This window comes from Pogoniulus pusillus, chromosome 18 (genome assembly GCF_015220805.1).
Source record: "Pogoniulus pusillus isolate bPogPus1 chromosome 18, bPogPus1.pri, whole genome shotgun sequence".
Classification (NCBI taxonomy): Eukaryota; Metazoa; Chordata; class Aves; order Piciformes; family Lybiidae; genus Pogoniulus; species Pogoniulus pusillus.
This window is the reverse complement of record NC_087281.1, coordinates 14703085-14721674: the sequence shown is the minus strand read 5'-3', so window position 1 is coordinate 14721674 and position 18590 is coordinate 14703085. Positions and strand designations below refer to the sequence as shown.

The 18590-nt window shown below is 41.9% G+C and overlaps 1 protein-coding gene across 1 annotated transcript in view; it reads left to right on the top strand.

Moving 5' to 3' along the window:
* Positions 1-480: 480 nt before the first annotated feature.
* The window catches only part of GALNT2 (polypeptide N-acetylgalactosaminyltransferase 2), a 101472-nt gene continuing 83362 nt past the window's right edge, over positions 481-18590 (top strand). The window contains exon 1 of the mRNA XM_064158507.1: positions 481-677. Coding sequence (XP_064014577.1) covers positions 549-677 — 129 coding nt within the window. The 5' untranslated portion in view covers positions 481-548. The remainder of the gene's footprint in view (positions 678-18590) is intronic.

Here is an 18590-nt window from a genome sequence, read left to right as displayed (position 1 = left end):
GCGGCGCCGCGCTCACCGGGCGCCGCTCAGGGCACGGGCTGCCTGCTCCCCTCTCCCGCCCAGGGAAAGCGCAGCCAGGGAGAGCGCAGCCGGGAGGGCCACCACGCCGCCTCAGAGCAGGGGGGCGATGGAAATCCGGCGTGCAGCTCCAACCTCACGAGTTGGCAACAGTGCACCCCTCGGGCCACCGCTGGGGAGTCCGGCGGCAGCCTGTAGGGCGGGGCTGGAGGCGCCGGCTGCAGGGCGCGTGGGCGGTGTCGAGCCGCGCCGGTCACCGCCGTGCCGCCGCGGAGACGCGGAGCCCCCGGCCCGGGAGGCAGCGGGCAGCGGGCGGCGACGCGGCCGGCGGCCCGGCGTGCTGCAACCATGGCGACGCCGGTAGGCCCGCTCCGCCCCGCTCCGCCCCCCGCGGGGCTGGACGGCGCAGGATTGGCCAGGGGGCGGGCGTTCGCCCTCTGCCCCCTGACCCTGCGCGGCGGCGGCAGGAGTGGAGGCGGCGGCTGCTGCTGGCCGTTTCCTGGTGGCCTGGCAGCGGCGCGGGAGGGAGGATGCGGCGTAGATCTCGGCTGCTCCTGTGCTTCGCCTTCCTCTGGGTGTTGGGCATCGCCTACTACATGTATTCGGGCGGCAGCGCTGCGCTGGCTGGTGGCGGCGGTGGCAGCAGCAGCGGGAGGAAGGTGAGTGTCCATCTCGGAGCCTTGCCACGGGGTGCTTGGTTGAAGGTGCGCCCGCTCCCTGTCCCAGCGGCGGGGCGGCTCGGGACGGGTTTGGGGCGGCGCTGCCAGATCCCTGGGGCGGGGGCAATAAGGAATTTCTCACTCCCACGGGGTGTGGGGGTTGCTCGCTTCAGGCTTGGTGAAACTCCCCCGGGCATCACCTTCCACCCCCATAACCCATCCATCCTGTCTCCTGCCCGCCCTTTCCTAGCTCCTTTCCCGGAGGCAGATGGCTTCTTCGTGGACTTCAGACCGGTTTCAGCGTCGTCACGTCTCCCACTATCCAACTACAGCCGGCCACGTCCTGGGCCAGGGGAAGTTGGTGTGGGAGGGGAGAGTGAGGCGGACGGCGGGAGGGGGCCAGGGCTGCACTCCGGGGCGGGAGGACCCCACCGCGGCGCCTGTCTACTCCCCTCCCGCAGATAACGTCTGCCCCTTCCTTCATTTCTTCTTTTCTTCCTCCTTCCTTCATCAGCTGGCACGGGAGTCGTTTGGGCTCGTGTTCTCACCTGAAGAACACGCGAGGACCCAGGCTGCAAATGCGCTCCCCCCTCTTTTGCCTCCTGGGTGCACTGTGATTTCGCTTCTCCTTAGCACTGCGCCTGAAAAGATAACGCTTTCTGATCGGTTTGGCAAGCTTTCAGGAAATAGCCGGATTTGTCACGTTTCACGCAGCTCGGCTACTGATATTTAAGCAGTTGCCTACTGACAGCACATGAGTGATTTTTCATTGTTCCGTCCATCAGCTCGGTAGTAATTCACTGACCAGGAGAATAGCTGGCTGTTAAGTACGTCACAGTTCACGTTTCTGTCAGTCAAAACAGGTTTTTTGTGGCATGATGTGGGAAGTGCCAGGTTTATCCACCAACTCTGTTTAGAAAAATGAATTATGAGTAAGTGCCCCCCCCCTTTTTTTTTTTTTAATGGGCATTTTTTCCTCTGAAGAGGGGCAAATCCATGAGCTGTCATTTAAACCTTACATTCTGGAATAGCAAAAGTGAAAATGCATCTCATAATGTTTCTTAAAACAACAGTTTTAAGAAAAAACAACAAACCCACAGAGACCCAGAAATGGGAAGAGGGCAAGTGAGTGAAGTGCACCACAGTTAGTTAGTTATTTGATAATAAATGGGAGTCTTCTGTTAAATGAGAAATGTGTTTTAAGTCAAGCAGTGTACTCGAAGAGGAACCGTTTTATGTTGCTTTGATGCAGCTCAGTTCATCAGTGGATGTATTCCTGGTGAGAGTCTGCTGATGACTCGTTCCCCTGGAAAGTCGTGGAAGCAAATACTTGAATGACTACAAGATTATGTGTGTGAACAAGGGTCTAGAGAAGGAGCTCACTGCTCTTTGATGATTGGCTTTTAGTTCTGATACGTCTTGTTTTGTTTTTTCCCTGTAGCTTAGGAATGTGTACAGCAGCAGCTTTTCACATAATTTATCAAAGTGTGAAGTATGTCTTGCTAAATACAAGCTCTTGGTCCTTCAAAGTAGATAGAGTACCAGAAATAGATCAAGCATGTGATAAAAAGTAAGGCAGTAGCCTAAAGCCTTTCTGGGAGAGCCACCAGAGTGTATTTAGAAAGTAAAAGCCATCTTTTGCTGCTGCTGGTTTATAATGGGGATGAAGAAAATCTATCAAGGCGAATTTATTTGCAGATAGGGAAATACATTTTTAACTCTTGTGGCGTGTTTCATTTTGAGTTTCCAGACAGATTTGCATCTCCATTCAATTCATTTTTTACTGCTGAGGAAACTGGAGTATGGGGACAGTGATTTGCCCAAGGTCACCCAGAAGACTAGATAAGAATAAAATAGAGAAGAAACAAGTCTGGTACCTAATCTGCTAGAACCTGCTGCTGTTTATTATTGATTATTAGTAGGAGTCTGTATTGTGGTTTTAAGAGATCGATGATCATGATACTTGCTTTGATAGTATCATTTTTTGGGTTTTTTCTGTGCAAAATTTAATAAACCTTGCTGGTCTGCTTACAGAGAGTTTAGTAGAGATAACTGGAAAGAAACTGAGACAGTTCATAGGTCGGAGCTGAAGTTCAGTGCTAGTTTTACAAATGTAAAAGTTTAAGGCCATGGTAATGAAGAAAGTAGGTAGAAACATGTGGACATATTAACAATTATGTGTGGATAGGTGATTTAGGATTCTATTTTCTGTCAGTGAAGTGTAAAATTTAATCCTAGGCCTCAGCATAGGTTAGCAAATGTAAGTAGAAGAAGATGTGTGTAATGTAATAGCTTTTGAATTTCAATGAAAAAGGCTTATTAACTTAGTGTCAGACTCTGATATAAAGCAAAACCACAAACTGTCTCAAACTTAGGAACAGAAACCCTGTTGTAATATATTTCTTGGTATGTATGACTTCATGTAGTCCTTATGATTTGCCCACTTTTTCAATAAAATGGAAACTGTTGCTTATAGAAGAGCTTAACTTTCAATAAATTGAAATCTCTGCCATGTTCAGTCTATAAAGTCACAAAAGCCAGGAGGGGATAGCTCTTCATTTGTGCAAGTAATTTGCATGGTAATTACAGGTCTGATTTTACAAACAGAATGCTTTTTCCCACAAGAATGGGTTTTTTTTGTCTTCTGTACACAGACCTGACCTTATCCAGATGCATTGAACTTGTTTGGTATGGCAGCCAGTCTGTGATAAGAGGAGCACTACTGATTACCTTTCTCTTCAGCAGAGCTGAAGGTGTTTGCATTTTTCCAGCAGGATTGCACCTGAGTAAGAGAAAGGGAGGCTTTTTGTTGGTTTTCATTTGGGTTGTTTGGGGTTTGTTGGATTGGTTTTTTTTCATTTACAGTAGTGTCAGAGTTAATGTAAGCTTTGACTTATTCTTCATGTACAACCTCTTGATAGAGTCTATGGAGCTGTTGTGTGGTACAGCCTTGTCCAAGTTTTATGCCTCTGGCAAAAGTGATGGCATCCACAGACCTGTGTACACTGTTGTGGCCTGTTTAGACACCTGTTTGGCATCTAAAGCACACAAAATAGTATTTACACATTTAACAGAAAGAGTTAGGAAGAGGCAATGTTTTTCTGGGTCTTAGCATAAAATCTGTAGCAGGAATAAGTCTTGTCTTTGAGGTCTGCATTTTAGGGTGTAACAACCTTTTCCTTTTTGAAAAGAAAAGAAGAAAAGGCAAGAGTTGAAGCCTTCCATTCAAAATGTGCTTGGAGGGGGCAGAAATGTCATATATTTTTTTTTCTTCTTCTCCACTCCATTGAATCTCTAAGTAAAATGATTATAAGCTTACGGGCACCATGAATTCATCTGACTCCTTTTGCAGATGGATTACTGGCTTGTAGGTTGGAAAGAGAGTGAATCTGATTCACTTGTTTAAAGGTTAGAGAAATAGCTCTTGAAAGAGAGACTGACACAGAAGAAAGGAAGTTGCAAGCCCAACAGTGGACTACTTTGTGCTCACTTAATGTGTTTTATATTAAAAAGTGTTTTGGACTGAAACTTCTCTAACCCATTGTAAAATTGCTTTATGCTCCACGTCATAGACTTGTACAAAATGGAGCAGCTTTTACAAGCTGTTTAGAAAGCTACTCATACTCTTTTAAGCCAAAATCATCCTGATGATGTGATCTGTAAGAGTAGTGTGTATTTGAATCTGTACATTGTCATACAGGTTTTGAGTTCCTTAACCACTAAGTTCTTTTACAATGGAGTGACTGGACAGAAAACAAAAAAACCCAGCCAAAACTCCTGTATGTTTTCTAAAGAATATACCTTTCTAGTCATTAAGAAAGTAACCTCATGCCATTGAGCCCTTCAAGTGGGGCAAAGAAATTTGAAATCACCAAAGGCTTCACTGCTGTCAAGAGTAAAAGAAGACCTGTAGGGCAGAAAGGGGGTTTACCACTGATAACTAAGTCATCAAGAGAGACCTTCTGTGCTAAGTCACAGATGGACTAAGGTTTGGAGCCTTCTGGATTTAGGTGCCAGAGTCCTGACAAGCTTTTGCTTTTACTGCCACATAAAGAACATCAATTGCTTCTAAGCTGGACATTTGTCCTTCCCCACTCTATCTTTGCTATCTAGAGGAGGAGGCTGAAAGCAGTATTGCGGTAATGAGAAACGGATGAATTCTGTCAGTGCTTCTTAAAAGTGAATCATACAATGGCTTGGGTTGGAAAGGGCCTTAGAGATCATCTACTCCAACCTCCCTGCCATGGGCAGGGATACCTTTCAGCTAAACTGGGCTGCTTAAGGCCTCATCCAACCTGGCCTTGAACATCCACAACCTCCCTGGGTAACCTTTGCCAGAGTCTCACTACTCTCATACTGATGAACTTCTCCTATGATCCAGTCTAAACCTGCTCTCCCTCAGCTTGAAACCATTCCTCCTGGTCCTATTGCTAGACACCCTTATAAAAACTTCCTCTGAAGCCTTCCTGTAGGTTCCCTTCAGGTGTTGGAAGGCAGCTGTAAGATTCCCTCCAGAGTCTTCTCTAGGCTGAGAGACAAAAATCTTAGAAACGTCTTTGTTTTCCATCAGCTACCCCTCCTCCCAGACCCCCCCTTGAACACCTGAAAAGCCAACAAAAAGACAAGCCCCAGCAAAACCAAACCACATTGAGCTAGAAGCGTGTTGCTCTTTTGGCTCACCAGATGTGATGGGTTTAATGGAACAAACAGGAGAGGTCTAATTTACAGTTAGCTGAGCCACAAGGAGGCAGACTTATTCTGTAGAACAGGCTGTTGCTGTGTGTAGAGTGCTGTTTTTCTTTCACTTACTCCGGTTTTGTTTTGTTGTTTTGGTTTTGTAAAGTTTTATTTTGTTTTGAAGCAGGCTTCTGATAGGTGACTGTACTGTGGCGCTAGCTGAGATGAAATGCATCCAAAGGTAAAAGGTGATGCTTTGCCTTGAGTATGTGACTGATTAAAAGTGACTCATTCATTTTGGGAAAAACAGGGAATAAAAAACAAGGCAAGGTTTGGAAGATCTTGATCTGCAAACATAAAACTTAAGAAAGCTTTGTACATGCTGAAAATAGTTATTCTGTTTTCTCTTTTTTGTTGTTTTTTGGACCCCCTGAACTACTCCAGTCCTGATTAAATGGGGCTCTTATTGCTGTTATACACGGTGGCATACAGAGGAGTGCTACATATGCAACATATTTGGTCTATCTAGATTTGTTTTGAAGGTTTGAGCTGGAGGAAAAAGGAAATGTGTTTTAAATTCAGGTACATTAAGCAATTTTTATCAGAGAACGAAGCTGCAGAGTGTAACTTCCTTTGACTGTTTCTTTTAAAGTGTAGTAGAGCTTATTTTTTGGAAGGGGATTAAAAATGACCTCCCCTATTCTGTTTCATCTGAGGAAGGTATCAACTATTCTAATTGCTAAATACTAAGTTTAGTTTGCCACATCATTTTAAAATGTAACTTCAGCCCCTCATATGATCATAGAATCAGTCAGGGTTGGAAGAGACCACAGAGATCACCTAGTTCTCACCCCCCTGCCATGCCCAGGGACACCTACCCTAGAGCAGCCTGGCCACAGCCTCAGCCAGCCTGGCCTTAAACACCTCCAGGCATGGGGCCTCAAACCACCTCCCTGGGCAACCCATTCCAGGCTCTCACCACTCTCATGCTGAACAACTTCCTCCTCACAGCCGCTCTGACTCTCCCCATCTCCAGCTTTGCTCCACTCCCCCTAGTCCTGTCACTCCCTGATAGCCTGAAAAGTCCTTCTCCAGCTTTTTTGTAGGCCTCATTCAGATACTGGGAGGCCACAGTGAGGTCACCTGGGAGCCTCCTCTTCTGCAGACTGAACAGCCCCAACTCTTTCAGTCTGTCCTCATAGTGAGAGGTACTCCAGGCCTCTGAGCATTCTGATCTTGGTCTTTAGAGCAGTGAAGATACTGATGTTTAAAAAAATGTCAAATTACATGGGTCCTTTCTGTGGCATTCACTTCCTAGAAAGTGGAAGGAGATAGAAAAGGAGGTTCCTGTGTGTAACAGGTAACAGTTTCTGCTAATAGATGCCTTTCTTCTGTACGATTCTGTAATAAACAGGAAAGAAGAGCCCAGGCTCTCCAGTAGTAAAGCTGTGCTCCCCTCCCTAGCATGTAAAGATGAATCTCTGAAATTTGTCATACATGTATTTTTCCTGACTCTAACTTGTTACTTAACAAAATTAGTTTTGGCAATTTGCTCACTTATTTTCGTGGATTACTTCATAAAATTCAACTGTGAGTGCAATGAAAAGGCAGTCAAATGCAAATTTCATGCAATCTGTTTAGGTTTCTGGTTTTTTTCCTGTTGATACAGAGGGGTAGTGAGAGATTTAGTTCTTAGCTAGAAAATGGCCATGTCCTCTGCCAGATTAAAAACTGATGACTGCCTTTGGTTCAGATCCTATTGCTCATGAATTACTGATAGCTATTTGTATCATAAATGGGGAAGTAGAGCAGAGCTGTGGTGATAGCAGAAAAGGCTGAGATAACAAGAATGACTTCTTCAGTAGTTTGATATTAAACAAGGTAGTTAACTGAATTTCCTCCCAGTTTGTCTCTTTCCTGTGGGTTTTGTAGTAGTTTGTACTCCACCTTATTCTCTTGCTGCTGTGGCTTGCTGCTCACTGCTCTGATTTACAAAGTTTGTAAGTTATAGTGCTGTCCTTTGATAGACGCAGATAAAAATTAAGCAGAGTGCTAAAGAAGTGTGCCATTACCCTACCAGTTCTGTCTTGTCAGTCTTGTGTATTGCAGTATGTTGCAAAGGAAAGCTGGTTGTTCTTTCCATGTATTCTAGATGCTGTCACTTTACATGTTACACTTTTGAAGTCTGTTTTTTCTAATTTATAGAAGATGCAATATTACTTACTGTGCATAGAAGTATACTGTTCATAGAATCAACCAGGTTGGAAGAGACCTCCAAGATCATCCAGTCCAACCTAGCACCCAGCCCTAACCAATCAACTAGACCATGGCATTAAGTGCCTCATCCAGTCTTTTCTTGAAGACCCCCAAGGACGGTGCCTCCATCACCTCCCTGGGCAGCCCATTCCAATGGGAAATCACTCTCTCTGTGAAGAACTTCTTCCTAATATCCAGCCTATACCTACCCTGGCACAACTTCACATGAAGGATATTAAAGTTCCATCTCTGTGGTGTTTATCAAAATGAAATTTTCATCACTAGACCGTTAGATCAACCTAGAAAAGCAAAATGCAAACCATTTAAATGTAAATGGTCTTCAAAATTACATAATTCCCCCCCCCCCGCTTTTTTTTCCCCTTAGAAATTCTGACTGTTTTTTCTCTTCTGCTTGTCCTCGTGATGATTTTCTCATTGGTTTACAATGCTTTGTTGCTTTGTGGTATCCAAGTGCTTGTGTACAACTGTTTTTGTTGAGATGATTGTTGATCAGAGGAGAGATGTGATAGTGTCTCTCACAATGATACTCTACTACTGAATAGAAAAGAGACCATTGTATTAGTACTGGGTATACAAGACAGTAGCCTTTGTTGCTTGCCTAGAAATTGTTTGAAAATAAGAGTTCCAGCAGATGGCCTAGGAAATGGGGTTTGTTGGCTTTTTGATAACTACTTATCATTTATGAATAATTGAATATACAGTACTTTGAAGTAAAATCTATTTGAAAAGAGAACTTTGACACAGTTGATCCTGAGAAACTTGGGTACTACTAATTTAAGTCAATGCAAATTATAAACTGTTATTTAAACCAATTTAGTTGACAGAAATATTTTCCTCAATAACCTGCTCTTGACAGCTATAGTGGTAGAAATCAACTTGCATCCAGATGTTGTACAAACAGTTTTTGTACCAAAAAAATCCTTGGCTGTTGTTAATTTTTTAGTAAATGTCATTTTTATTAGAAATTAGTGGAGAGGCTGTGCATTGCTAATATGTGGGCAATGCTATGTGTTGGCAATGTATTTGAATTCTCATAATGAATCTGCAGGAAGCAGTGAGACATTTGCCTGGTTTTTTTTGTAAGGAATATGTGGCTGAATGTCATTGCCCAAATGCATCAGCATGTGTATAGTGTGGAAATGGAGTATCAGCGTGGGTGCCACAGAAGGAAACACTAAGTGGGTTGCTTTATTGCCAGCAGGTAATGCAAGGTGGTGTTATCTTAAGCTGTATAAGTTTTAAAACCTGGATACGTGTTTTCATACAGTACATTTTGAAATTAGTAGGTGCTTGTCTTTGCTTTCTGTTTTTCCTTTATTCCCTTTCAAAGAAATAAGGGCTGGACTGTAGAGGGAAGCTTGTTTGGGGCGGGGGGAAAAAAAGGCAAAAGCTAAATGTCAGCATGAAAATGTTCAGTTAATGTGTTTGGAAATCTAAAGACCTAGCATAAAATAGTCCAGATAACACTAGAAATGGAACCATTTCGTGTTCTCTCTGCATCTGTGAGATTCTTTCAAGAAAAGACTGGATGAGGCATTTAGTTCCATGGTCTAGATGACTGGATAGGGCTGGGTACTAGGTTGGACTGGGTGATCTTGGAGGTCTCTTCCAACATGGTTGATTCTATATGATACCCTTCCAATGTAGACTGTGCAGATTGCTGTCAGCACCTTTTTTTATTACCCCCAGTTGCCTTCTTATCTATCTAAACTGTTTATTTTGCCCACTGTATATCTTTTTTTTTTTAATATACACTGGTTTTGTAAATTGCCCATGCTGCTTTTGTTGTCATTTAAACAAGTTAACCGTGCTAGTTCAAATAGTTCTACCTGACAGAGCACATCTGTGTAAAGAGACTATCCAGGCAGATGTTAGTTTTGAGCTCTGCTTATGAAATTCCAATTTGAAAGGAATGAGGCAGTAAAAGAATGGAAAGTCTGGATATTTAGAACATTCCAAATATCCCCCCAAACTGCTGTGCACTTCACATCAAAGCAGTAATTCGGATTTGTCTTCTTTATAATGCTTGTCTCTGAATGGAAAAAAGGAGCCTATTGAGAAGGCTGCAAGTTCAGTTGTTAAATATCTTTTCTGAAGCTGTAAAATTGTCATAAAGCCTGGGCAGTTTTTTAAAGAAAACAGAGCATATCTATGGATTCTGCTGAGTTCAGGCATTAGCAAAATGAAGTACACTGACTGTATTCAGTAACTGATCTACTTGAAATAAAAAGGCTTTAGCCAAGGCAAGATTATACAAAGAATTGGCACAAAGCTAATGCTATTGTGTACAAACTCTCAAAGAGCTATGACTTGATGAGAAGAGAATGTTTTCTCCATGTATGGATTTCCAAATGTTTAGCTGCACTGGAAGTAATCAGCACAGCTGAAATGAGTTTCACTGACTAGACTAAATTTACTCTAGCTGCCCTGTTGGTTTAAGAATGGTCAATAAATATATTGGTGTATATAGGGATATATACTTCAGTGGATGTTGTGGGGTTTTGATTTCATCTAGCTTGGTTTCTCTTTTTCTTGCTCTCTGAAGTGAAATGAAGAAGCCTGTTCACTCAGGTACACTCAGATCTTGGTAAGGAAAATTGCCTTCTTGTTAGTTTGTTTGATGGCAAACTGCTACCAACTAATGGTGTGCCAGCCTGTATACTTGCAGCTCAGCCTCTGGGAAATGTCTGTATCACCATTACTGTGGCAGGCAGAACTACCAAAAATGTGTGGGCAGCTGAATTACAGTATGTATTTTCTGGAGTGTGTTGGAAATGTAGGTTTGGGTATTTTGTCCAGGTAGCACAATAAGTTCTTGTTATGGCTACTGGGTGTGTCTTCTGTCATGGTGGAATACACCTGTCCTCCTGGTTACCACAGCAGACCATCCATCACCAAAAAGAACTCTAAAAATTGTGCCTACACATTTTTTCAGGGAACTTTAAAAAAAATCTCTTTGTAGAAGCATAGGTGTTGCTAGTTTGAGCCTAGAAGGGATATTTTGGTAAGGGGAATTAGATTATAGGCTATTAAAAGCCAACAGTGATGATGTCTACTTCACTCATAGGCTTGCTGAGATGTATTAAAACAACATAAATATAGATAATGCAGTTTGCTCTTCTGGCTTTGGGCTGCACTTCTCTCTCTCTCTAACCTGCTGTCTGTGTGACTAATCCTTCTGCTTCCTAACCCCCCTGGCTGATCCTCCAAACTCGCCTTGAACGTAAGGCAAAGTCTGGGGTAATGTAGAGGGGTGGGGAGAAGGTAGAAGGGTGGTTGGGAGCCCCTCCTGGGCACTCAGGTTTCTGGGAGGGCTGTTGTGTTTCTGTATTACTTTTTAACTTGTCTATTTCTGTCTATAGCTGTATGTATGGTAAATATCTGCTTGTATATTGTGCTAAGATGTAAGTATAGCTTCCTTCCTTACTTTCCAGCTCAGCTGAGTCTAGTCTGGGTGATTTTCTTAAGTGTGTGGGGAGAATGGGTAACACCCAAACCATCACAAGGTGCACAAGTTGTTTAGCTTGGTAGCTGCTTAGCCGGGAGACTAAACTGAGTGGAAGATTGTTGATGCCATCCCTGAGTTATCCCAAGACTTAGAAATGCATTAGGGCAAAACATTGCACTCAGAGAAGAGGAAAAAAAATTGAAAGACTTGTGTGCAGTGACTGATTTATGGTAGGAATGCAGTACACCTCATTAAGGTGTAGTTGTTCAGTTACTCCCAATACTTTCTGAATATTCTCTAGCAAAAATCAGCAAGAGATTGATCTTGATGTTCAATTGAACCTATTTGTGTACTAGCTCATTTTGGTTACCTACTGAGATAACTAATGCAAATCATAGTGCTCTTCTAGGAAAAATATTTCTTACGTCCTGGGGACAACAGTTAGAAAGTAAGGATTGTAAAATCAGCCTGCAATCATTTAATGTTCTCAGCCATGTATGCTTGCAATCACAAGAGCTGGAAAGTCAGGTAAAACCTGGATTTATACACATGTATTCTCTTGAAATGTGACTTTTCTTTGGTCAGTATTATTCCTTAATGGTTGCAAATGTTTCAGATTTGGCTGTGATTATGCCTGCCTTCAATGATATGCCAAAGTAGTTCCTTATCTTCACAAACTTGGCTGTTTTAAACAGTGTGTGGCAGCACTGGGAACTGGTGAGAAGATACCACCACTGCTTGTTCAGGACACTTTTAGCTGTTTGCATTGTAGCTCTCTCTGGAGTCCTGGTTCTGTTGTGCAAAAAAACCTGAATGGTCTTGGCAAGTATTTTTTTTACCTCATGAACTTAAGGGGCTTTTTTATCTGTGGGTGAAAATTATCCATGGTCTTATGGTAGAAATTTTAATGTGGTCTTCTCTTGATGTGGTCTTTCGCTCAAATCCAAACGTTTTTATGGATGTGTATCTCAACAAGCTATAATAAGTGATTGGCTTGTATAGATTAGACCTCAGTAACTGACCAGACTTCAAGAAATTACAAAGTCTCAAGCTATTCATTGTATGGAGAAGGTAGGTCAGACATTTCTGTCTTCAGCACTGAAGTGTGATGGGACCTTGTGCTACTAAGCTTACTAGAATGTAGGTCTGGATCTAATAATGGTAGTTAAGCTATGCAGTGAACTGCTTTTAGTATCTAGTGTGGTTGATGCTGACCAGTTTTGAAACCTCCTAGTTCAGGAATGTTCAACTCTGCATAGAATTGTGATACTACAATACTTATTTCCAAGAGCAGCTACAGCTCAGATGCAGACAGCAGTCTGGAAACACCATGGCATTTGTTCATATTTACTCTGATTATGGCATTCATCTCATGATGTTGTCCCAGCTGCAAAGAAAAGTTTCCGGTGACAGATCTGGATAAGTACATGAAAAAAAAGTCTTCTACTCAATTAATGTTATGTATCCTCTAATAAATGTTTTTAGTGTTCCAAGAAAGTGTATTTACAAAAGAAAAAAAAAAGGAACAGGCAATTTAGAGATGGTTGAGTCTTTGAGTAAAGAAGTACTATGGATGTTACCTCCTTTGAATGCTTTACAATGCCTGAACTGATTGCTTTTCAATTGTAGAATTGCTTTGAATATTTATTTATTTTTATTTTTAGAGAACTGCTGTGTGAGTGTTTTGGTAATGTCTTGTGAAGACTTCTAAAACTATGTGAAAAAACTCAGGTTTTAGTACACCAGTTGTGATTAAAAACAAGGTGTTGGATATTATTTAATATACGTATGTGATAAGTCTTCCAAGCTGTTATCCCTTTTTTAAGAAGGACTCGTGACTGGTAGAACTTACAGAGAAACCCTGTACTTCAGATAGTAATTTCTGTTAAAATAATACACAAAAATAACATAACGATGTCATAGAATAGAATTATAGAATCAACCGGGTGGGAAGAGACCTCCAAGCTCATCCAGGCCAACCTAGCACCCAGCCCTAGATAATCAACTAGACCATGGCACTAAGTGCCTCATCCAGGCTTTGCTTCAACACCTCCAGGGACAGCGACTCCACCACCTCCCTGGGCAGCCCATTCCAATGCCAATCACTCTCTCTGGCAGCAACTTCCTCCTAACATCCAGCCTAGACCTCCCCTGGCACAACCTGAGACTGTGTCCCCCTGTTCTGTTGCTGGTTGCCTGGGAGAAGAGACCAACCCCCACCTGGCTGCAGCCTCCCTTCAGGTAGTTGTAGACAGCAATGAGGTCAGCCCTGAGCCTCCTCTTCTCCAGGCTGCACATCCCCAGCTCCCTCAGCCTCTCCTCACAGGGCTGTGCTCCAGGCTTCTCAACAGCTTTGTCACCCTTCTCTGGACGTGTTCCAGTATCTCAACTGTCAATTCTGTAAGGTTCTGAGCGCTTTTTTATGTATGAAGAACAGCTCATAAGTGTCTGAAGTTTGCTTGGCTATTAATACTTTCTCTCTTTGGTTATAATCCATCTTGTTTTGAGTTTATCCCTAATTCCCCTTAGCTGTATGGCTGTCGCTTTCCTCTTGTACTGTCACAATCCTCATCAGAACATCAGGGTACATGATGGGTTTGTTTTTTTTGGTTTTGTATTTTCAAACAGTTGTTTCTAGGTAAGGCAGTTTTGTAGGTAGGAATTCTATTTTATTACAGAAATGAAGGTAGATGTAAAACTGGTTTTGGCAAAATGTGTGTGGTTTGGTTCTTTTCTTTAACTGAAGGCTGTGGCCTTTTTGTAGATCCTGATACTTTGCTGCTTTTTCTCCTGCAATATTTGAACAAATCTGACTTTCTTCTTTTTGCCTAGAAGTGTGAACTTTGCAAGGGTGCAGCTTACTCTCTGCAGTTTCAACTGAGTTGAAGTTTGTCTGCTTTCATCTGTAGATTAATGTGCTCTTTCTTTTTCTGGGAGGAGGGTGGTAGACAGGGAACATTAAATGGTCAGTCTAGAAGGGTACTTTCACATAAATACTTTATCAGAATAATTAAAGAGATTTTTCTTGTTCTTTTGGCATTATATAAAAGGGGGGAGGGGAATCAATGAAATGATAGAGTGCACTAGTACTGGGTTCACTTCTCTTTTAGAAGTTACAGTGGTTATCACGTGCTTGAATGCTATTTTTCGCCCATAGTTCAAAGATCAAGCAGTTGATTCTCCTCTTCTCTGCTTGAATCCCGGATTTTGCCAGGAAAACAGAACTTTCCCAGCTTTGCCAGTAAACAGCAGTGCTTGGCAGTTAATGCAATGATGTTAGTGTAGATAGAACTACTGTTAAAATAGGAATTGCCCCGTTTGAGCTGTTTGAATAAGTGCACAGCACAGTATTTCCACTGTTCCTTTGAGTGCTAGCATGCCAAAACTTGTGGTCATAATTTGTCCACATTAACTTGAATCCCATAAATACTTTATCCAAGAGTGTTCTTGTTTGCTGTTGAAGAAAATGGTAATTACTGGCTCACATCTAGTAAAAATGCAGATGGCTTTTAGCATTTTATAGTGGGAGTAATTAGTCCCTACCATGCTATTACTAATCACAGTTTCTATGTTTACTTTTCCTAGTATAATCTGTCTCATGCATGGCACCAGGTAGATTTTTGAACTGTTAACATGATTCTGTGTGTTCTTTCTGGAAGAGCAATCCTTGCTCTTATGCCCACTCCTATAATAGGACTGACTTGTAGCATACATGACCCTCTTACTCCTTAAAGATCTGAATGTGTACATCAGTAGCTGTGTTAGTTCTATTTGCCCAGTCTCTGTGATGTGCTCTTGGGTTTGTGTTTGAATCTCAAGTGGCTGCACTCTTTATGTCTTACTTGGAAAAGATATACTGTGTAAATTGCATGTTCTTTTCCCTGCAAGAGCTAAAAGGCACTGACAATAACTTGACAGGATCCCTGGCACAGAATAAAGAATATAGAATCATAGAATGGTGTGGGTTGGAAGGTGTGCTAGTTTGAAGCTAGCTAGAATGTTTTGGTGAGAAGAACTAGATTACAGGCTATGAAAAAGAGACAGTGGTGATGTCTACTTGACTCATAGGCTTGCTGAGATGTATAAGAACAAGAGCAGAAACACTGGGGAAATGCAACACCATATTTTCTAGAGCTCTGCAGTTGCAGTTGAACTTGTTTTCCAAACTGGGGAAATACTGACTTGAAATGTAACAAAGCTAAGGGCATTCTAATAGCTTCCTCTACAGAAGACTGATGAGGCAGAGTAAAATTTGTGCAAACAAGTAATTTGTACTTTATTTTTGCCTGTAGGAAGGAATGCATTGTTACTAAACTCTCTCATGGCATGATACTATGACCGTATGGTCATGATTAATACTTAATTAAAAACGTGGCAGTCCTTTTTTCACCTCCTCCTTTTTTGTTGTGTGTAGTGTTAACTAATAAAAACAGCTTAATATACACAATTATTTTCTTCCTTGAGACTTAAGGGAAGTGATAACCTTTGGGACAACAAGTAGCTCCTGGAAGTCCTTGAGTAAGCAGTTGTTTTCCTGCTGGAGTGAAAGTGTGACAGTGTTGTGCTGATCATAACCAGAGCCTGAGTAATACAATGATCCTGTGGCAAAGAGCAGTTCTTCAGAATGGAAGTGTGCATCTTGGGTGGTGGAAAGGTGGATGGGTCTACTCCATCAGGTAATTTAATGTTTCAAACCAGGATCAAGTATGAATTTATAGGGAAGTTTTTGAATGAAGATTTGACTTCAGATGACCTCAAAAAGACACTTTGAAAAACAAATGTGAAGTAATTTGTCATTGTGGGCTTTCTTCTTGCAAAGAAAACTATAGCAGTCTTGAAGTATCTGTGTGGCATGGCTTGACTCCAAAGGCTTGGGAATTTGTTTTTCAAGAGTGATGATGTAGCTATTTCTTTATTCTAGTTGCATATGAAATCAAACATCTTTCTTCTGCTCATTCTAATGTATTCATTCCATGAAACAGATATAACCCAGTATTGCAGTATCTTTTCCTTGACTCTTCTCTTGCCTTTGTGACATTTTCAGTTGATTGACTTGAACTGGTTTTCAAGCCCAGGAGTTTCTATTTACTGAGAGGGATACAAAACTTAGCATTTCTGCTTTTTGCGTCTGAGCTCTGTCCGTAGCAGCTAAAGATGAGAAGAGTACAGTATGTGGACTGCAGAGAAATATGCTCTGTTGGTGCAGATTATTAACACAGATGTATAGGCAGAAATCACCACAATTCAGAAACTTCCTCAAATATTCCTCCTGAAAAAGAACAAGGGGACACAGTCTCAAGTTGTGTGAGGGGAAGTATAGGCTGGATGTTAGGAGGAAGTTGTTGCCAGAGAGAGTGATTGGCATTGGAATGGGCTGCCCAGGGAGGTGGTGGAGTCACTGTCCCTGGAGGTGTTCAGGAAGAGCCTGTCTGAGGCACTTCATGCCATGGTCTAGGTGATTGTCTAGGGCTGGGTGCTAGGTTGGCCTGGATGATCTTGGAGGTCTCTTCCAACCTGGTTGATTCTATGAATCAGAAGTTGAAACGTTGCTTGTTTATTATAAGTAGCTGAGAGTGGTTTCTGGCTTTTAATAATGTTTTAACATCTTTGACTGTAAGCTATACCTTTGTTGTACTTCTCTTTAGTGAAACCAGGATAACCAATCGTCTCAGTGGCTTTCTCTGTTTGAACAGCAGTGCACAGAATTCTTGCCTGCCATTTGTCCTGGGTTAGGGTGGATCCCTCCCCCAGTAGAATAAACTCACCACAACACAGGTTTGGTTTTTTTTTTGAAAGTTAGGGAAAAATGAAATTGTATTTCTTATGGTTTAAATATAACAGTATAAGGAGAAATAAACTACTAGAGAAATATAATCTTAGCGAAGGTGGGGAAGGGGTCAAGCAGCAGCGAAGCAGCAAAAGCAGCTGCAGCCAAAAGAGCAGTGAGGGAAGATAGCAGTTGGTGCAGCTGAAGTGGCAGAAGCAGCCAAGGGGAAGGTACAGGCTGTGCTTCTAGACATAAAGCTCTTGATGTTCCAATGAAATGATGTTAACTTTTCCATTGTTGCCATTATATGGCCTGTCCCTAGAATACTCACCTCTCCCCTGTGTCTCAACTCAAACGGCCACACCATTGCTCCTTTTATCCATATGGGTGCTCTTAAGGATTTCTGTCAGTCTGATGTGGTTTTCCAGTGGAAAGGTCAGATGTTTCAAGCAGTCTTTCATTTTGATTACCACTTCCTCGGGTCTTACAAAGTGCAGTCTGGGCCCTCATCTGTTAAATGGGTGAATAAGAGATCTTGGTTTGTGCAGAAAGGAAGTCAGCGTAATTCTTTTGTGTAGGGACAGATTTTAAACGTGCCCCCTTCACTGTAATTACTAATGGCATAGCTCAGTAATCGTCCCCTTCTGCAGAAGGTGCAGCTGGTAACTTCAGACTGCTGATGGAATGGTTGTGATCTTGAAGTTTTGGGAAACAGGACAGAACTTGTCAAGCTGCCACAGACTCCAAAAGCAGTCTTTCAGGAGGAAAAGGTTTGTAAACCTGAAGTTTTGCAACTGTGCATGAACTTTCATAGAAGTACATAAAGGAAAACCCAAAAGACTTTTCCTGCCCTATTTCAGAATTTATTTTTTCAGGAAATGGATGCACTGAAGGGAGTGGAATTCTATTATTGACCACAGTATTGGTGCTCATGTGTTAAATAAATGAATTTTGTGGGTAGTTTTAGCTTTTATGTTTTTGAAGATGTGCTTGGATGAGCTGATCAATTGTTCACAATTGTTACGAGGCTGAGAGCTTTCACTATTATTTAAATTTCTCTTTGCTCAGTATTGTCCTTTGTAGGAGGGTAAAAACAGCTGACCTTTAAGCATAGGATATGTCTGAAGCTTTACGAGTGCACATATCCAGTCACCAGTATTTCCTCATACCTCCTTCCTCCCTTATTTGAGGTAGATTTAATTCCTTATTTCTTGAACAGAGTTTTAGCTATTACAGCACAATAGTATTGTCATTATTTTAAATCCAAGTAGTGAACTTCAAAATTCAAGGGCTGAATCTGTCAACTGATGCTTAAGATATATCAGTACCTCTAAAAGTACAAGGACTTTCTTCCTAAGCAATTTAGTTTTCCATTTCCTTTCTTCTTTGAGGTTATGCATTGTGATCAGTAGCATCTTGAATCTCTTGTTTTAGTCTGTCTGCTTAGACTCCATAGAGCAAGCCTATGAACAGTCCTGTGATGTGTATTATGTTGGAAGTGTTTTTGCTTTGACTCTAAGAAGGCAAGTAGTGAAGAAGAAAACATCACAGCCAGGCATACAAAAGCCCTTTCTTCTTGAACTTTGCTTTATTGTACAGGAAATAAGCATAGCTTATTCTGCTATTTACTTAGCTCCTACTTGCTGTAAAAATCCTTCCTCTAGCAGTGTGGCAATTTTCCATTCTTGTGTCTGTGCTGGAATATGGATAGACTGAAGTCCCTCTTGCTCGTACCTGCAAATGT